The sequence below is a fragment of the Megalobrama amblycephala genome, linkage group LG5, assembly GCF_018812025.1.
Source record: "Megalobrama amblycephala isolate DHTTF-2021 linkage group LG5, ASM1881202v1, whole genome shotgun sequence".
In the NCBI taxonomy this organism is placed as follows: domain Eukaryota; kingdom Metazoa; phylum Chordata; class Actinopteri; order Cypriniformes; family Xenocyprididae; genus Megalobrama; species Megalobrama amblycephala.
In genome coordinates, this window is record NC_063048.1 from 3,497,954 (window position 1) to 3,519,663 (window position 21,710).

At 39.3% G+C, this 21,710-nt stretch overlaps 2 protein-coding genes across 2 annotated transcripts in view; both read right to left on the reverse strand.

Moving 5' to 3' along the window:
* Window positions 1-993: 993 nt before the first annotated feature.
* fam98b (family with sequence similarity 98 member B) lies at window positions 994-8,783 on the reverse strand. The gene is made up of 8 exons (XM_048190228.1): window positions 8,571-8,783; window positions 5,891-6,039; window positions 5,651-5,779; window positions 5,405-5,577; window positions 3,183-3,263; window positions 2,945-3,061; window positions 1,500-1,667; window positions 994-1,412 (listed from the first exon to the last, which is right to left on the reverse strand). Exons 1-8 carry the CDS (start codon window positions 8,606-8,608, stop codon window positions 1,185-1,187), a joined length of 1,083 nt encoding a protein of 360 aa, XP_048046185.1. The 5' UTR covers window positions 8,609-8,783; the 3' UTR covers window positions 994-1,184.
* Window positions 8,784-15,355: 6,572 nt separating this feature from the next.
* Window positions 15,356-21,710, reverse strand: part of spred1 (sprouty related EVH1 domain containing 1) — a 32,006-nt gene continuing 25,651 nt past the window's right edge. The window contains exons 5-6 of the mRNA XM_048190219.1: window positions 19,471-19,614; window positions 15,356-18,079 (exon numbers count right to left, since the gene is read on the reverse strand). Of these exons, the coding sequence (XP_048046176.1) occupies window positions 17,447-18,079; window positions 19,471-19,614 (777 nt within the window). The 3' untranslated portion in view covers window positions 15,356-17,446. The remainder of the gene's footprint in view (window positions 18,080-19,470; window positions 19,615-21,710) is intronic.

Genomic DNA, 21,710 nt, shown 5'->3' on the forward strand with positions numbered 1-21,710 from the left:
TTCAAATGTTAAATAAACACTGACATTTGAGTTGTCATAACTATTGCCAGATATCTCACCTGAATTTCATGAATCAATCAATCAAATTAATTTTGATTGAAAATTTTGATTTAGATTTTTTTTTTTAAAAAAGGGAGAGAAATCCTTAATGCATCATTAAAGTGAAACAGAATATTCATTGCTTGCTAGGACACTCATCTCTGATACAGCTGTTATATAATGATGAAGCTTTTAATGTGTTCATCAATCCTCATTCATAGGCAATACTTGGTCATCATTTATACCTATTTATTTTATAGTTAATCTTACCTGGTTACCCACTAAAATCTGTGATGAAATAGAAAAGCTGCTTAAAGGGATAGTTCACCCAAAAATGAAAATGATCCCATGATTTACTCACTCTAAAGCCATTCTTGGTGTATATGACTATCTTCTTTCAGACGAACACAATCGGAGATATATTTGAAAATATCCTGTCTTCAAGCTTTATAATGGGAGTGAATGGGGGACCCGATTTTAAAGTGCGTCCATCCGTTGTAAAATTAATCCATGGATATGGATATTTTTCTTACAAAAATGCATCGCTTCCTTTCAGAAGGCCTTTATTAACCCCTCCGTATGGAACCGTATGGATTATATTTGTGATGGTTGCACTATTTTTGGCTTCAAAATCAGGTCCCGTTCACTACCATTATAAAGCTTGGAGGAGCCAGGATATTTTTAAATATATCTCCGATTGTGTTTGTCTGACAGAAGATACACCTAGGATGGCTTGAGGCAGAGTAAATCATGGGATAATTTTCATTTTTGGGTGAACTATCCCTTTAACATCAAGAACAACATGAAAGCAGCTGAATGAAGGTGATCCTTCAGTTTGAGATCCAGCGGGACCAGAATGCAAAGCACACGGCCAACAACACTGACTTGAGTCCATTTATACAAAACAAGAAGAAAGTATCAAATCAAAGACAGAAAACAACAACGGTTCAAATGTCATGTACATTTCATAAGGGTTTTCAACGGCTTTATTCTTTACCATGATGTCTCAGTAATCTCACAGGTATTTGCACAGGCTGATCATGCAGCTCAAGGAAACACTAGTTTAAAAGAGAGGAAATGACAATCTCCTCACAGGGCACACGTTAATGCGCTTCACTGTCACTCATATGTCCATCATAACACTGTCAGTGATAGTACTGCCCCCCTCGACCTCCTTTACTCCATCTGCCTCCTCTCCATCCATCTCCTCCGGAGCGCCAACCACCTCTAGATCCGCCTCCTCCCCAGTTCCCGCCGTATCCTCCTCCTCGGCCTCCGCCATCAGATCTCTTCTGCCAGGCGGGCATCTCGGGCAGAGGCGCTTCGATCTCAGACGGCCGTCCGCCGCGATCAGGAACTCTTCCCATCAGGATCTGATGATGCCATGACACACAAATCATCAGCAACGATCAAACGTCAACCAGAATCTGACAAACCAAGTAACCCTAAGCTGTACGTACTCTGTTTACGGCGCAGGCGGTTTTCTCTCGGCACGAGCCGCTGCTTGTTTTCACCATGTTGCAGATGTCCTCTCGTGCAGCGAGCAGATGAGCCACGCTCACCGAGGACTTCAGTGACAGAGAGTATCTCTTGGGCTGATACGCCCTGGCCATTCTGTCAATCTTCACCTGAAAAATAAAAAATACACAAATAAACTCATAGCTTTGCTTTCCTAACACTCAACAACACGTGCATATGTCTGCCATTTATATAAGGGAACAGATGTAAGTAACGCAAGCTGCTCGCCGTAGGATGAAAAACAGTGTCAGTGTGTCTTTCAGTTAGAATTACAGCTTCAGTTTCTACTATAAAGCGGCTCTCCAGTGTGTTCATGTTTTAATTGGATGTAACCTCGACTGACTGAACAGAAGAAATGAGCCGGAGAAGATTTACACCTCAGAGAAGGTGGAGCCTCAGAGCCACACCTACCTATTACATCATCAACACGGACCAATGGGACCTGGTCGCTACTTTTTTCTTTGTAATTCCAAATTTATATCTCACAATTCTGACTTTTTTCTTTATGATTCCAAGTTCTAGCAATTGACTTTTTTTCTTCTCAATTCTGAATTTATATCTGGTAATTCTGACTTTTTCCTTCTTAATTGAGAATTTATATCTCATAATTCAGATTTTTGTTCTTCGCAATTCGGAGTTTCTTGCAATTCTAAATTTTTTCTTCTTAATTACGGATTTACATCTCATAATTTTGACTTTACACGCTGCAATTCTGCCTTTTTTTCTTTGCAATTCCAAATTTCTCACAATTCTGAATTTCTTTACAATTTCAAATTTATATATCATAACTTTTCCCTTCTTAATTGAGAATTTATATCTCATAATTCTTCCATTTTTCTTTGCAATTATGAATTTCTGTCTCACAATTCTGACTTTTTTCTTAATTCCAAATTTACATCTCATAATTCTGACTTTACGTTGCAATTCTGACTTTTTTCTTTGCAATTCTGAATTTCTCACAATTCCGAATTTTTTCTTTGCAATTCCAACTTTGTTTTGTAATTTTTTTCTTCTTCCCAATTTCAAATTTATATCTGAATTATGAGATATAAATTCTTCTTAATTGAGAATTTATATCTCATAATTCAGATTTCTTTTCTTTGCAATTCTGACTTTTTTCTTTGCAGTTCTGAATTTATATCTCGCAATTCTGACTTTTTTCTTCTTAATTCCGAATTTACAGCTAATAATTCTGACTTTACACTTTACAAATATGCTTCTAGAAAGCTGTGACTTTTTAAGTGAACACAGTGTCCCGTATGTTCTGTCAGTTGTTAATAATTTATGTTATTTCAATATAATGTATTAATTTGTTTAAAAATAAGATGGAAAATGGTTTTTAAAAATGTCAAAACATAAAGCAGTGAATAAAGTGTTTCCCACATGCCTTGGCTCTGTCAGACCAGCTGAAGGACTGCACCGTCACATCCAGCCGTTTGATCAGCATTCGCCGCCGACACTCGTACTCCGCTGACAGAACGCCGTTGATCTTCTCCAACTCGCTCTGAATAAACACACATCACACTTCATTCACTAATGACATAGACATTTTTAACACTTTATACAGCTCATCTGTAATGAAACATCTAGTGAAACTCTTCTCCAGAGATAAGAATGACTCTCACCCATTTGTCAGGATGGAGGGAGCTCTTGAATGCAGGATCTCCGATGTGCGTCTCTGGAAGCTGCTTCAGCAAAACATTCACCTGCACCACAAAAACAGAGAAATATACAAGTTGAAATCATACTAAAAGAGAGCTAAAGGAGTCAATGTCATGAGGAATCATTGTGCTTAAAAAAAAATAAAATAAAATACTGCAAACTTCCTTTCCAGTCCATAAAGAGAGTTTATTGTTTCCACTCTGCAAAAACGACTGTGGTGTTCATTTGAATATCCTGGTCGATTTTCTCGTTTTTAATTGATTCTCACTTTGATGAACCGACGTTGATTAGAATAGATTATAATCGGTGCTGTTTTCAGCTGATGTGTGAACAAAACATCACTAAACATTATTTGACTCCTGCCATCCAGTAATCTTTTTGCTTTGAATTTGAAAGCTGATACTTTGTTTTATATCAATTAGAGATGCACTGATATACCAGCCAATAATCGGTATTGGCCGATAAAAGCTAATTTTCACACTATGGGCTATCAGCCGATAGTTTAAAAACAGTCGATAGTCAGGGCCGATATATCCTCCCAATTAAAAGAGAGCAGGAAAATGCACTGAATTTGTGCTTTGTATAAAGAAAATGTTAAGAAACTGTTTGATATTCAATACTAACAGTAATTATACTACCAGTCAAAAGTTTGGAAAAATTACTATATTTAATGTTTTTGAAAGACGTCTCTTATGCTCATCAAGCCTGAATTTATTTGATCAAAAATACAGAAAAAAAAACTGTAAATATTATTACAATTGAAAATAATGGTTTTCTATTATAATATACTTTAAAATATAATTTATTTCTGTGATTCAGCATCATTACTCCAGTCTTCAGTGTCACATGATCCTTCAGAAATCATTCTAATATGATGATTTATTATCAATGTTGGAAACAGTTGTGCTGCTTAATATTATTTTATAACCTGTGATACTTTTTCAGGATTTTTGATGAATAAAAAGTAAAAAAAAGTGCAGCATTTATTTAAATTAAATCTTTTGTAACAATGTACACTACAGTTTGGGGTCAGTATATTTTTTTTTCCTTTCTTTTTGTTTGGAAGAAATTAATACTTTTTTTCAGCACAGATGTGTTAAATTGATTAAAAAGTGATAGTAAAATATTTATATTGTTAGAAAATATCTTCTATTTTGAATAAATGTTGTTCTTTTTGACTTTTTATTCATCAATGAATCCTGAAAAAAGTATCACAGTTTCCAAAAAAATATAAAGCAACACAACTGTTTCCAACTTTGATAATAACTATCAAATCATCATATTACAATGATTTCTGAAGGATCATGTGACACTGAAGACTGGATTTAATGATGCTGAAAATTCAGCTTTGATCACAGAAATAAATTATATTTTAAAGTATATTAAAATAGAAAACAATTATTTTAAATTGTAACAATATTTCACAATATTACAGTATTATTATTTTCACAATATTATTATTTTTTTTCTGCATTTTTGATCAAATAAATGCAGGCTTGATGAGTAGAAGAGACTTCTTTGAAAACATCAAAAATAGTAATGTTTCCAAACTTTTGAATGGTAGTGTATATGAATTAATAACATTCAGAAAGTTAAGAAGTATTAATTTAATCTTCAGAATTTAATTATTAATTTGAGTAATGTGTTTATCTTTATAACTGATACCAGTTACTTTGAAACAAGTTGAGGAAATGGAGAGAATAAAGTTATTATCCAAAGAATATAATGATTCATTATTAATTATAATGAAATTATCATTAAAAAGCAGACCCCCCAAACTATTGGTATCGGCAGATCTCACTCTGAATAATCGGCTCTGTATCAGTGGAGAAATTTAGTATCGATGCACCTCTAATATCAATAGTATCAGTCAATAAATGTGTTTTTGTGTCTGTTTAATGTGTGGCTGAACCAATCGTCTCTTCCTCTTTACTATGAGTTTACTACAGCACCAAATAAACATAATGAACATCAGAAGGACTGTTGAAAGATACAGAACAACTTACTGAAATTAATCAAGTCTCATGTAATCAATCAATCAGTGTTTCAACTGCAGAAAGATGCCAATAAAACGCCTTGAGAACAATGTCATGTGACGTCACAGGTTGATGAGCGGTCCCTACGATGACTGAGAATCACTGGCTGTTTTACGATTAGAGCAAAACACATGAAGTGAATGCCACACCTGCTGCTGGACGGCACTGAAGGCATCTCTGGCATCTCGTCCGGCCGGATCTGGCAGCTTCAGCGTTTCACATATGATCCTGAGATCCTGGAGAGGCGCGTCCAGCTCCTCCACCTCACACCTGGGTTTACTGGCCTCGATCTCGGCCGCTTGAAGCTCCGACGCCAAGAACACTGAGCGACGAAACTCTCGGTCAACATGGAGAAGAACACGATCACCACAAACATGAATGTGCAAACCACTCACAGATGATCTTCAGATGGTCCTTCGTGTCTTTGACCTCCCCGTTCACTAATCGTGACGCCAGTCCTTCATATGGACAACACAGGTCCTTCAGCAGCCTGCCGATGTCCAGAGCGCATCTGTCGGGATCTTCTACACACACAAACATCAACCACATCAGCTGCTGTTTACTGTGCAACTCCTGTTATTGAAAAGCTGAACGAATGCATATTGTTTTCCTCACATGCCGTGTGTGTGTGTCACCTGTGATGAGCGCCTCCTGTGTGTGTGAATCAGTGATGCGTGAGAGTCTGGAGGAGAGCCACATCATCAGACTGACATATTCAGATGAGCTGAAGCCCCGCCCACACGCCGCCAGCAGACACGCCTCCTCTGACAGCGGCCCCTCATACCTGCCCATCATCACACACCAGATTTGCATGTTTATGCACATTTTCGTAGATTTGCAGAAGGGAAGGCGCATGTTGTAGGCGATGCGACGGGTCGGACTTCGGTTTTATATTCGCACATTCAGACTTCCGCGTTTAAGATTTTTCTAATTATATGTGCATTAAAGTTAATGTTTGCAAATTCAAAGCAGAGGCATGATATTGACAACCAACTATTCTCAACCTAGTACATTTTTCACAATCGAGCAAATGGCCATATATTTATTTATTTATGATTTAATGCCATAAATGGCTATATTCATGGCAATCAGCAGCATCACTTCAATACATTGTTTACAATACAAATGGCCATATATTGTTTTAATCGCATACTTACTTGCAGAATGTCTACTGAATGTCCAATGTAGTGCGGTAAACCACATAAACCACTTTTTTTTTTGTGCAAACAACTGTAAAGTGTTCATCCAGGTGTCAGCTATGATGCATAGCTTTCATATTTTTGATATTTATTAAAATAAACTGTCAAATCATGTGTAAAAATGGCTATTTTTCACTACTGCATATTGGCTCATACATTAATATGCCATAATTTAAAGCTCAATAACATTTGATGGAAATAATTTACAGTCATAAAACCAACTGTAAAGTGTTCATCTACATGTTAGCTATGATGCACACTAGGGCTGGGTAAAAAATATCGATTTCTCGATTTGAATCGATTCTCATTTTTACGAACCGATATCGATTCTTAAATCCCAAGAATCGATTAGTCTAGTCTGTTTTCAGTTGATGAATGAGCAGAATATGTAGCGCCTCCCATCCAATAAATCGTAATAATCTTTGTGCTTTGTTACTTTTGATATGAAGAAAAGTCTGATTTCAAATGACGTCCATCTTATTATGAGATTAAAAAAATAAACACCGTTTTGGCGCTGTTTAATGTGGCGTGACAGATCGCTTTAGCGCCTCAGTTAAAGAGAAGCATGTGATCATCCTCTCCTCTGCTTTAATACCAGTTACAGCTAAATAAACATGCATGAACATCTGAAGGTATGTTAAAATATACAGTACAACTTACTGAAATCCGTATCATGTCTCGTGTAATCGCTCAATCAGTGTTTCAACTTCGGAAAGACGTCAATAAAACAGCTTGTGAACAATGTCACGTAACGTCACATTTAAACATATTCAGTGACCATAAACTCATTAGTTAGCTAGAAAAGTGAAAGCAAAGCAACATTCTGATAAATATAGCTATGCACCGTTACATATTCATTATAATTTTTAATGTTCTTCAATATTTAATGCATGTTTGAATAAAAAAAGTTATAACAGCCGCGATTTAAATGTTTATATTTCAAAAAAACGAATTGGAGTAGAAATATGATTATGTAATTCTTAACTGTATTTATAATAAAAACATCATTGAGTGTAATTTAAGTATTTGTATATAAATAAGTTAATTTAACCTTCAATATTATTATAGTAGTACCAACTGACTCCTACTGTACTGAAACTGAAATACTACATCCAAAATAATCGATATTGAATCGAAATCGTAATCGAATCGAATCGTGAAAATTGTATCGATACCCAGCCCTAATGCACACCTTTTATATTTTTGATATTTATTAAAATAAACTGTCAAATCACGTGTAAATCATGTGTGTTCCTATTACTTATTATTTACTTATTTATTAATATGCCATAATTTAAAGCTCACTAACATTTGAAGGGAATAATTTAGTCATAAATCCAGCTGTAAAGTGTTCATCTACATGTCAGCTATGATGCACATCTTTTATAATTTTGATATTTATTAAAATAAACTGTCAAATCATGTGTAAAAATGGCTATTTTTCACTACTGCTGTTCTTTCAAGATTTATATTCATCTTTCTTGTCTTCATTAGTTCATTTCTAATGGGTTGGCGAAAACTATGGAAGCTTAATAAACCAATTAAAAAGGCAATTGCGACTTTTTATCTCAAGTTTACATTTAGTAATTCTGTTGTTTTTTTTGTTTGTTTTTTTTTGTTTTTTTTTACCACCATGGAATAACAAAATTAAAAATGGTATTTGGGCCTTTTTTGTGTTATTTCTTATGCATTTCTATCTTCTTCCTGCTCATTAGCAAAATGTAAAAGCCAAATCACTCCACATGAATAAATGACTTATGGCAAATATCAATGACTTCAATTATTTATTAATTTTTAACGTTACTTGGGATATTTTGTGAATTCATTTTTGAAGGAGATGATGCCAATATATTTATCGTGTCACAGAAACATGTAAAAATCAGTCAAAATACATATATGAAATTGCTACTTGCTTTTCCCCCATAAACACAACACTTGAATAACCACTTTATGACAATATCAGAGAAAAAAAAAAAACCTTTCTAAATTTACCTTAACCGCTCATAACTGTCCATCAAATAAATACATCCGACAATTAAACATTATCATTTAATCACTGTTTCTGATCATCGTCATCATTAAAAAACATATTTTATGCGATCGATCTGCTGCTTACCCAACCTGATCCAGGATGTCGAGTATATCGCTTTCCATCTTAAACACATCCAGATATGATTAAATAATGAATATTAGCATTTCATTTCAATCTCTGAGAGGAATTCATCCGCACGCGCGTCTGCTGCAGTGCGTCACTCAAACGAGACCGTGAAGAAACGACAACAAAACTAGAGTTCCTATGGCAACATGGTTTTGTGTCCTCTTGTCTTACTTCGGTCGCTAGAGATCCCTAAAGTATGTTTAATAGTAACTATAAAAATGGTCACAGAGGTCACAGAGCATTCAGTCAACTGTATATTGTAAAACTAAATATAAGATGCACAATGTTATGGATTTTAAAGCTTTAACATTGCTGGAGATTGATATTGTATCCAAGTAATACTTAAAATCTTTACAAAATATAATAAACAAGGGCTTTATGGACAAAAAAATGCACTTATGTATAAAAAATGTATTAGCCCAAAGTACTATTTCAGTCTTCAGCTGTCGGCGTGACGTAACTTTCGTCATCAGGAGGGTCCTCGTGCAACTGCGCATGCGCAAACTTTGAGGCAGAAGAGTCCACTAGGTGGCAATAAGCACAGCATCTTCTTCATTCATTTCTGGAACCTTAATCATACTCAACCCAGACATTTATCAACTTTTGACTTTTTTTTTTTTTCAAACACAGATTTAAAAAAAAAAATTAACTGTTCAAATGCCTTGTAGATTTTATTTTTTTTTTTTTTTTTTTTTTTTTACCAGACCCAAACCTTTCATTTAAAAATATCAAAATTCATCACATAAACACAAATCATTCAATTATTGGGGAAATTACACTTACATTTTCAGTAAAACTTTACAACGAGGTTCCATTTGTCAACATTAGTTCAATACATTAGTTAACATGAAATAATGAACAATACACAACAGCATTTATTAATCCTATTATTGTTAATCTCAACATATACAGTGCTCAGCGTAAATGAGTACACCCCCTTTGAAAAGTAACATTTTAAACAAAATCTCAATGAACACAAAAACAATTTCCAAAATGTTGACAAGACTAAGTTTAATATAACATCTGTTTAACTTATAACATGAAAGTAAGGTTAATATAATTTAGATTACACATTTTTTTCAGTTTTACTCAAATTAGGGTGATGTAAAAATGAGTACACCCCACAACAAAAACTACATCATCTAGTACTTTGTATGGCCTCCATGATTTTTAATGACAGCACCAAATCTTCTAGACATGGAATGAGCAAGTTGGCGACATTTTGCATCATCTATCTTTTCCATTCTTCAAGAATGAGCTCTTTTAGAGACTGGTTGCTGGATGGAGAGTGATGCTCAACTTGTCTCTTCTGAATTCCCCATAGGTGTTCGATTGGGTTCAGATCAGGAGCCACTGAATCACTTTCACCCTGTTCTTCTTCAGAAATCCAACAGTGGCCTTAGATGTGTGTTTAGGATCATTGTCATGTTGGAAAAGTGCATGACGACTAAAGGCATGGAGTGATGGTAGCATCTTCTCTTTCAGTATAGAGCAGTACATCTGTGAATTCATGATGCCATCAATGAAATGCAGCTCCCGACACCAGCAGCACTCATGCAGCCCCACATAAGGACACTGCCACCACCATGTTTCACTGTAGGCACCATGCATTTTTCTTTGTATTCCTCACCTTTGTGATGCCATCAGTTCCAAAAACATTTATCTTGGTCTCATCACTCCAGAGTATAGAGTCCCAGTAGTCTTCATCTTTGTCGGCATGGGTCCTGGCAAACTCTAGGTGGGCTTTTTTGTGCCTGGGCTTTAGGAGAGGCTTCTTTCGTGGACGGCACCCATGCATGCCATTCCTCTGCAGTGTACGCCATATTTTGTCACGGGAAATAGTCACCCCAGTTGGGCTTTCTACTTCTTTAGATAACTGCAGTGAACTTGCATGCCGATTTTCTTCAAGTCTTCTCATCAGAAGACGCTCCTATCGAGGTGTTAACTTCCATGGATGACCTGAACGTCTCTGTGAGATGGTTGCAGTTCCATCTTTTTTTAAATTTTTGTACCACTTTTGCTACAGTATTCTGACAGATAAGTAAAGCTTTGCTGATCTTCTTGTAGCCTTCACCTTTCTGGTGTAAAGAAATTATTTTCTTTCTCAGGTCTTGTGACATTTCTCTTCCATGTGGTGCCATTGCTGACGGCATGAAATGGGAAGGGGTTTAACACCCTTTTATATTCAACTGTCTGCTGGACAGCTGTGTAATGAATAATTAGACTCACCTGTGAGTCCTAACACAATCATGTGCGATGCTTCTAAAAGAAATTAAACCAAATCATTCTGATGACAGACTTTGACTCAGGCATTTCAGAACCACCAAACCAACATTTGAGATCCAATTACAGCCTCTGATGGGGCAAAGTTTATAAAGTGGGTGGAAACGTGAGCTGCATTAATACTCAGTCATCTGATTTTCTATGGATTCATATACCAGCATACAGGTTTGGAATAACATGAGAGTAAAGGATGGCAAAACTGTCAGTTCAAGGGGAATGTTTCTCTGAAGCTTGAAGATCAAAGACTTTTCAATTTGACTGATACTGTAAAAATATTGTGTGAATGTTGGTGCAGATCAGATGATACTTGGATGTTCTTATTTGACCAGAGATGATCTTTGGCTTTGAGCACTTTGAGAACCTTTCTAGAGACTGTCTATGATAACAACATAAGTGAAAGTGTTTTTAAATGTTATAATGTTTAAATGTTGAGTTGGATTCTAATAAGTAATGAGAAACTTTTACAGGTGTGGAATGGGCTTACAAATACTATAAGCACACATGAACAGAAAAATAGCACACTTGAACATTTTAAAGGGTTAGTTCATCCAAAAATGAAAATTATCCCATGATTTACTCCCCCTCAAGCCATCCTAGGTGTTTATGAATATCTTCTTTCAGACGAACACAATTGGAGAAAAAAAAAATAGCCTTAGTTATTTAAAAGCTATTTTAGCTATTTAAAAATAGCCTTAGTCCTCCAAGGTTTATAATGGTTGTGAATGGGGGCCCGTGTTTTGAAGCCAAAAATAATGCATCCATTCATAAAAAAAAGTAATCCATATGACTCCAGGGGGTTAATAAAGGTCTTCTGAAGTGAAGCGATGCATTTTTGTAAGAAAAATATCCATATTTAAAACTTTATAAATTCAAATAACTAGCTTCCAGTGGACGACCATACGCATATATCTATTATTAAATATATCTCTGATTGTGTTCATCTGAAAGAAGATAGTCATAAACACCTAGGATGGCTTGAAGGTGAGTAAATCATGGGGTAATTTTCATTTTAAAGTGAACTATCCCTTTAAGAAAAATAGTTCCCTTTCGATGCAGTTCACTCGCATTGAGTCAGTTTTGCTGATGCTTATGGGGAAACTCCTGTTTTTTCAGAATCATAAAGCCTGATTGGTTCATGTGGTGCAGTTGCACAGAGAAATGGCATTTCAGCCTGTATATACAGAAATTCCACAACATCAGAATCATTCTCCTTCAGCGCGGAGTCCATCTCCTCAATGACTCTGAATGCAACACATAAGCCTTTCTATTCTCTGTCGAAGCAAGCCTCTGCAGCGGACCATCAGCGCCTCGCAGCTTGCACCTGACTCTGCACTCTCCCCTGCGGCTTTCCAGCAAAAGCACAGAAAGAGCAATTTCCATCTAAAAGAGCAGCGACTTTTGATGCAAAATGTTGTGTCCAGACTGTAGCTCGGACGAGCACCCCAACTGCATCACTTGCCTGGGATGCACCTACGCTGTGGCTGCACTAACTGAGACCAGCTGCTCACGCTGCGAGAACGAGAATGACGCTGGCAGCCCTGCAGCAGAGTACAGCGCTGACAAATCAGCAGCTGAGGATGATGCTTCTCCCCTGTATCTTTTCGCCTGGCATTTCCTTAAAAATGCTGCACTTATGAAGAAGAAACAATGGAGTCGCAGGGCTGAGCGGACGGGACTAAGTAAGCTCACGCCGGTCCACATGCCGCGCATTTCACTCTCCCTGCAGCCAGGGGATTCCCAAGCCCGAGCTGCTAGCACTGCAAGAGCGACAACTGCACTGACATCACTGCAGCTGATAATGACGTTCTCCCTGTGACTATCAAGCAAAACTCAGAGCATATTTCATATTTTCTCCAAGGCCGCCTCTGCGTTACATAAAATGGTGGTGCTTCAAGTTTATCAGGACAAGCTTCTCCATGAGGAGAATGGGTGAGATGCCATGAGATGGCCAACCTAGTAGTGCTGAAGCGTCACTATAGCTCAATCTCACTGAGATTAAGGAGAAGCAGTCCTGATGGCTCAGGACGTAGGAGAAAGGGTTCAAGTCCCACCGAGCCTGGACCACCCTTAAAGTGTGCCCGTCTTCCAGTCCCCTCTTCAGCTTAGGGCACTGGAGATGATATGTTTGGTGCTGGTTCTGGGCCTGCCCCATTAGTCTGCGCACCCAAACCCATTCTCACTGTTATAGCGAACTAAACAAAATTTTTACATTCTCATGAAAAGAGCATTTCTCCTCCTCTCAATGCAGTAACAGGTGTTGTTCTCCCGCTTCAGCACAAGACGCGTCCTGTAGTACTTCAACCATTTGCCACTCAACTCAGGGCATGGGAGGCCATTCCCGGAGTATCAAGCTGGAATTTGGGGATAATAGAAAGAGGCTACTTGCTCCAATTTTCTTGCAGACCACCCGCTTCATGGGTGTAATTCACACTTCGGTCTCGAGGCTTAGTCTCTGCTGAAAAAAGGTGCCATGGAGAAGTTCCCACGGAACGCAGTGAGTTAGGCTTTTAGAGCAACTACTTCTTCGTCCCCCTTCTCATGGTGGCCTCAGGCCCATCCTGAATCTGAGATGACTGAATCGTGCCCTCATGAGATGGCTGTTCAGAATGTTAACTATGAAACAAATCCTCACGCAAATTCAACCCGGAGATTTGTTTATATCAGTGCATCTGAAAGATGCTTACTTTCATATCCAGATAGCCCCATCACAGACCGTTGTTCAGATTTACATTCGAGAGTGTAGCATACCATTTTACAGTCCTTCCATTCGGACTCTCTCAAGCTCTTGCATCATCTACTTTTGTGTAGATGCATCTCTCTTCCCTCTGAGATAGACCAGAATCCAGCTTGACAATTGGCTCCTTATAGTTCAGTCGAAACAGGAGCTATGTGCCCACAGACCCCTGCTCAGTCATCTGGAGAGCCTGGGATTCAGCGTCAACTTTGGTAAGAGCTTGGTGCTCCCCAGCCAACAAATTTTGTTTCTGAGGGATGTATTTGACTCAGCTCAAATGCAGGCTTGGTTCACAAAAGAGCGCACCCCTGAAAATCAGGTGCATAGGGGCCTCGTCTCTTCTCCCCCTTCAAGAGGTTTCAAAAACTGCTGGGCTTCATGGCAGCAACATGCTCCATATGCGACCACTCCAGCTTTGGTTGAAAGGCCATGTCCTACCTCATGTGTGGCACACAGGCTGACGCATGCTCAAAGTGACCCACGGCTGCATCAAGGCCTTGGTCCCTTGGAAATCATCCCGCTTTTATCAGAACAGGATAACACTGGGCACAGTTCCAGGAGGAACATGGTCATGACAGACGCCTCCAAGATGGACTGGGGTGCCCTGTGCAACATCAGAATAGCCTTTGGCTCATGGGCAACTCCTATAATGAAACAACACATCAACTGTCTATAAACGTTGGTGGTAATTCTGGCCTTCAAGGAGTTCCTGGCGGAACTTATCCTGGTCCGCTTGGACAACAGGACAGTGGTTGCTTTTATAAAACACCAAGGAGGTATCAGGTCAAGCCCTCTGCACAGACTAGCGAACAGTCTTCTCCTATGGGGACAGAAGAACGCTCAGTCAGGGCGGTTCACGTCCCTCACACTCAAAGTGTATGTGGCAGCTATCGTTGGCGAACCATGCCCCGATATCTGGCCAACTAGATGGGAAACATGACCTGGTCGTTAAGTTTCTCAGAGGGGCTAGAAGGTTGCCCCATCCTTGCTCAGTAAGACGTGCTGAGCTCCTCGAATGTAGGAGTAGACATGCTGTCACACAACAGACTACCCTGGGTGAATGGAGACTCCACCCCCAGGTGGTCAACACAATATGGAGCACCTCAGATTTGATTCTGTCAGTCTGAAACGTTTATGGACTGTTTAGCAGGCTCTGACCGCAGTCTGAGCCTCTCCTTAAGCAGCTCATCTTGGGTCCCTCAATCGATCTCCCCTAAGGTGTCGGCTCATAGAACGTCTTCCGCTCTGCACTTGTAGCACAGCGCTATTGGATTAAGTTCCTCATAAGCGTCAGCAAAACTGATGCAATGATTACACGTGTAACCCTGGTTCCCTGAGCTAACAGGAACGAGCATTGCGAGGCTTGCCATGCTAGCCGCGCTGTTTTGGCATTTCTTTGTGACTTATATAGGCAGTCAACCCCACCCTTTTTGGCAGGCTGAAATGACATTTGCACAGACTTCAGGATACTGAGAAAACAGGAGTTTCCCCATAAGCATCAGAAAAAACGATGCAATGCTCGTTCCCGTTATCTCAGGGAACCGAGGTTATGTGAGTAACCATAACATTCCTTTACTTAAATATCATTTTCACCAATGAAGACACACACACACTCTCTCTCTCACACATACAAGCTCGCTCTCCCTCTCACACACAAACACACACACACACACACACACACACTAACTCACACAAACTCTCACAGACACATTCACACACAAAGCACTATTTTATATTCTCCTTTTATTTTTTATGGTAATGTTAACTGATGTAATAAGTGTATGGTGTAACAAAAACAGTTACAAACATTTGTATGCATATTTACATTGTATATTTATGAAAGTAACAAGCTACATCTGTATACAGAAAATACAACTATGACATGAGTTACTGAACTATAAATATTACATCATATATTTAGTATTTTCAAACCATGATAGAAATACCTATACATAGATATAAACTAATAGAACCAGAGCGTGAGCATTACGGTTTCTATGACAGATGTGAGGCACTTTTTCAGGGTGGTCAAGAATGAAGCCAATGGCACTAAAACTAAAGGAGTTCACAGGCTCAGAATAAACCACTGATACACTGCAAGAATCAAGAACACGATGTCTGCACTACTGCAAGCGAACTACATGAGCCCACACCACTGAACTGCTTTACACTGGCATTTCATCACCTAGAAAAAGTCAAGAGCGTACATTAAATGTTATGCATTCCAGAGTTATATTTCCATGAAAAAAGAAGAACACGAAAAAAAACAAAAAAACAATAGCAGCACGTGATTAAACTGGTAGTCACATAAACGCGACGGATGCGTCACACAAGAAAAGCCGTTGCATATTCCGCAAGATCGTAGAAATCGACTCTCGTAAATCGAGTGATTCAGGAGAAAAAGCAACACAAACAGACGCCTCAGAGAAAGCGTGGTCAAGGTTAAATGATATAACTAGATCGTGTTTAACAGTCATCCATAGAGGAATGAAACTCTTGCGATGCAGTTAGTGATTGTTTCTAGCAGCTTCATACAACGAGCTTCACAAACCTTTCATCTTTCGGCGATACAAAACTAGAGAGAATCTCGATTAAAACCTCGGACGTCATTTATTATCATCATCTCCACTACTTTTCAATGTGAAACAGTATTAACAGGTGATCTATGTACATAATGCTGTCAAATCAAACCACGATACGTACCGTCAGCAGCGATCACGAATGCAGGAATAATGTTCAGTATTTACAGCGAGTGTTGTGGCCGTCTTGTAAAGGTGCATTTACTGTTTCTCGGTGAAATTCTGCGGCTGAAATACTGTCATTCCAAATAGAACCCGTGCGTGAGGGAGAAAAAGGTCGCCGCGCAGACCAACAGAAAGTCGATTGGTTTGAAAGTGACTTCTGTGTGAGCGGTGCTTCATACATCGCTACACTACTGACAATAGACTTTTTTTTCATGCGAAATTTCCCTGAAATCCGGCTAATGTGACGCAAGGGGACTGGTGTGCAGAGGTCAGAGAGAGTCTCGTGGAAATACTTGCATAGAAAGTAAACCGTGACAGGATTTCGACTTTCTTTCCCACAACACGTTTCAAATACATTTGTCAACTAACAGATCATCTTTGCACAATACGGCAGAAATCTTCAAAAACATCTGGTTATTAGTCAAAACAAGGTCGATTTAAAACAGAAAACAGCTTTAAACATGCATGTAAAATAAACACTTATATTCCACTGTAAGAATAATGTCAGGCTGGACGACATTTTCTCCATTTTCTCATTCTTCAGGGTTTTAAACCGTCTGCGGTTAAAGTCTCAAACAGAAGCTTCAGAAAGGAGCTTCTCTAAGTGAAGTGCTTTGACCTTTGAAGTGCCTGTTTGATTAATGATTGACAGAATCAAAGAAAACATCCGGAATACATTTTACAGCTGCTTGATGCAGGGGCAAAACAAGAGCACAAAGAGTCTTAGTGACCGTACCACTGTCATTAATGCTCAACAACATATTTAGTGCATCTGTCTGTCTAGTAATGATAGCGTCAAAAAGAAAAGGCCACGGTTAATAACTCACGAAAAAGCCAAGAGCGAAAATCGTCGTGTTAGAATCACTGTACAAGACACAATATTATTTCTTCACATAGTTACACGCGATGTGTTGTTGGCGTGTGCGTTCTCTCCGTGTCCATGCGACGAGGACGTTCCTCCTCACGTCGATGCCGCTCCGGCAACGCCTGCGGTTGGACGCTCTCTCCACAAGCGTTGAGCGACGCTCCGCCCATCTAGGGCCAGTGAAAATCAGACCCCGGCAAGGGCCGGCTCAGCCCGCGGCCTTGTGCTTTCCGCCGCAGCAGCGACACGCCTCTCCGCAGCGGTGGCAGGCGCGCAGCGGCGGGTAGCAGCACATGCAGGGCGCCAGCACAGACAGACCCAGCAGTGCCAGCCAGCGCACGCAGAACTGCTCCTCGCTGGCGTCGCAGGAGCACGGGTCCGAGAAGTCGCCCTCCGAGTCGGACATGCAGTGGTACAGCATGCTCTCGGCACACAGCATGCAGCTCACCTTGTAGATGCACTGCTTGATGGGGTCAGGTGCGTCCTGGCACTGACCCCGCCGGTTGTCCTCGTGGTTGAACATCTCGCGGCAGTAGATGCAGCGCGAGCGCTCGCCGTCCTCGCGACGCCTGCGGGACGCCTTGGCCGACGGCTGCTGGGTCTTCACAGAGTCTTTGTGCCGCTCTGGAGCATCTGCGTACAGATACTCGCACTTCTTGCCATCGGGCTTGGAGAAGGTGGTGGAGGAGTCCGGTTCCTCACGCTCAGTGTCCCGTTTCCACAGCACTGGGTGCCGGTAGTCCTCGTAGCCTCGGATAAGCACGTCCTTCCGCGGGTTGATGCGGACTATCTCCTCTTCGTCCATGTGAAAGCTCACGTGACGTCTGGTATTGAAGGAAACCTGCAAAGGCGTCGACACACAAAAACAAGTCACGAGGAAGTTCCTCTCTGTCTTAAAGAGACAGTTCACCCAAAAATTTTAATTCTGTCATTACACTTACGGTCTCTTTATGAACCTTTCAAAGTGTCAAAACGGTAGTTGTGTAGCTGTTAGTGGAGGGACAGAAAGCTCTCAGATTTCATCAAAAAGATCTTCATTTGTGTTCTGAAGATGAACGAAAGTCTTACAGGATTGGAACAACATGAGGGTGGAGTGAGTAATGACAGAATTTTTATTTTTGGGTGAACTAACCCTTTAATGCCACATCAACAAGCTCAAAAAATTGTAAATATCTGCTGTCAACCATCTGAAATAGAGAACTGCAGGAATAAGTCCTAAAACCCGGAGACAGAGTTCATATTTTTGCTCTGGGTTTCTTTAAAAACAATGACATTTGATCATTCATCAGACCTGTTGGCTGAAACATCAAGTTAAATTTATGTTCGAAGAGTATTGCACTTTTTTCTTGAGTTTGATTATTTTTAAATGTCTACAGTTGGTTGAACACCTGCTTTTTAATTTGTGCATGTCTTATTATATGACATTCTATATGTGAGTAAAACCCCTTTGTGGTTGTTTTAAAGCTTTTACTTTCTTCAAAAAGGCGAACAAGGGTCTAAATGAGACTACAGAGGTTGTCTGCAGTGTTTGGCAAAGCTACTTTTAAAAGTAATGCATTATAATAGTGCGGTACTCCCTAAAAAAGTAACTAATTATGTTAGTTACTTTTTATAGAAAGTAATGCCTTGTGTTACTTTCGCATTCATTTTTCTGGCTTTCATTTTAAATGTTACGGCTGAGGCGCTCTCTCTTTCAGGCCTTGAAGGTGTTTTTTTGTTTTCTTTTCTTTTTTGTACGCGTTTTAAAACAATAATGCTTTTAACAACACAGCCTGTATAAAATACACATTAATATCAACATTAGGGTTTATATAATAATAATAATAATAATAATACATTTTATTTATAATGCGCTTTTCTAGAACCCAAAGCGCTATATAACCTACTGTATAATTTTTTCTATTGATTTAATTTAACAAGTTATAAGTAACGCATTTTGTTACTTTTGTACTTTTTGTCTGTTGCCGCACATACAAGAGTGCGCATGTCTAAGTGACTATGTTATGGAGAAGAGATTTTAATTTAGTATAAGTATTATGTATAAGCAAATTAATTAAACTGAAAAATAATGTGCATTATTAAAAAAAAAAAAAAAGTTTTAAAAGGTAATGTGTTATTTACTCATTACATCAAAAAAAATAAGCTGATTACATAATGCAGGTCTGAAGTGAGTGTGTGTGTGTGTGTGTGTGTGTGTGTGTGTGTGTGTGTGTGTGTGTGTGTGTGTTGTACCTGTGGAGGCAGGAACCGCTGGTTTGCAGTGAGAGCCTCGTCGAAGGGCTGCACTCGCACATAAGAGCCACGGAAGTGTTCGCTGGACACAACGGCACGAGGACAGAAGACGTCTCTCACGGGCGTGCCGACAGACACGCTGTCCTGTCAATCACAGAAAACTCCTTCATCAGCATGACATTAACACATTTGGTAAGATTCATTATGATGTACCTCAAACACAATTACAGATTACAGAAGCTTTTGCAGCTTTGATGGGCTCATATTATTTGAAAGTTGGAGCAAAGCATGTTAACTGTTCTGTCGTTGCTGCACAGACGAGCACTGAACACTATTTAGAGTCTCGCTAGCTTGGATAGCCTGAAGTTGACCTTGACAAGCTCGATTGATAAAAAAGGAGCGTTTCTGTCCGAGTGATATTTTGGAAAAAATATTAGACCATTAACAGCATTTGATAGCAATCATAAACGTTAGCGTCCATACAGGTTTTGTTCAAGAGATGAACATGACGGCACATGCTAGTGGATGAGTTGAATCAACTCCACAGAAACTACATCAATTTATCCACTAACCATTCAGAAACGTCCAGTTTCATTCTAAAAGTTGTAACTTCTTCCTGAGTCTCTCCATCAGTGTCGACTCCGGTTTGAACAATGTAAGGCTGAACACCGTTACTGACAATCCTCATTTTGGCTGCGTGAGATTCTCCAGCTTTGTTGTTATTGAGTTGTTAAAGCTCCGCCCTCTTCTGGAAAGGGGGCGGGAGCAGCAGCTCATTTGCATTTAAAGGGATACACACAAAACAATGTGTTTTTGCTCAGGAGCAAATTTGACAAGCTATAATAAATGATCTGTGGCGTATTTTGAGCTGAAACTTCACAGACACATTCTGAAGACACCAGAGACTTATATTACATCTTGTGAAAAGGGGAGTAATAGGTTCCCTTTAAATTAATTTCAACACCTTTTTTAATTCATGAATGAATCAGTGCTTTTAAGCGTATTATGAACGGTTTATTGATGACTCACTCACAAAGACAGTCCCTTGCCACCACCTACTGGCGTAACGATGTAACTGCACTGACTGACAGCCTGTCAAGCATACAGAGATACTGCTGAAATATCGGCACTTTTGGAAAGCCTCTTGTCCAGTCAGATTCAAGAATCAGAACTGTTATAAATATAATAACAATAGCCCAATGAGCTTATTTATATAGCAATATAATAAAAATAATATGGTGACACTGAGCCACTCAAAAATGTCAAACGTCTTTGCAGTCAAAGTTTATCACACACGTCACACGCATGACGCTAATCGCTGCCGTTCACACCTGTGAAGCATTAATGCGGCGTCTAGAGGAGCTGCAGTGCGTCACGCTCTTCACATCAGCAAACTGTGGCCTGAGATCATGTGACACACGTCTGACGAGCTCAGATGCCGGCCGCATCATAAGAAACAGAAAGAGGAAATCTCACACCGACACTGAATAATGCTGTGTGTGAGAGTCACATGAGTGGAAGCTTGTGTCCAGGTCTGTTTATATCTGCTTTGCTCCAGTAATGAACACTTCCTGTGACTACAGTCTCCTGTCAGTACTTCACACACACACTCTCACACACTCAGTGAGGCGCTCAGAGGAGGTTCACACTGAAACAGCATGATGTACAGCCACAGACATGGCAGCACTCCCAGCATCCCCTGCATCGGATCAGCTTCACTGTAACATACATGAAACGGACGTCCTCACGCTGCAGTCGCTCACCTGATGCACTATGATGACTGACTATGGCTCTGAATCACCATGGCGACACACTCGCCTGCTGCCTAGCAACAGCCGTGTGATTGGGTCTGCCGCTGAACACGGCTGATCTACACGGCAACGCACTCAATGCTCTTAATCTATGAATGAATCAAACGAGAGGCAATCGCCACACTTCCTGTGACTCACTGAACCACAGGAAACTGACAGTGTTACTATTAATATACTTCTACAGTATATTATCATTAATATACTAATTTTATTTTATTAATGTTATTAATATACTACTATTAAATCATATTTTTTTATATATATATATAAACATTTATTTATTTTTGTAATGTTGTTGAGCTTGTATCATTTCTATTGGTTTTGATCTTTTTAAATATTACCATTTAGGTTAAATTTATTTGATCAGTTTTAGTTTTTATTTATGTCCAGTTAGTAATTTCAGTACTTCAATAGCTAAAGGCAACATGT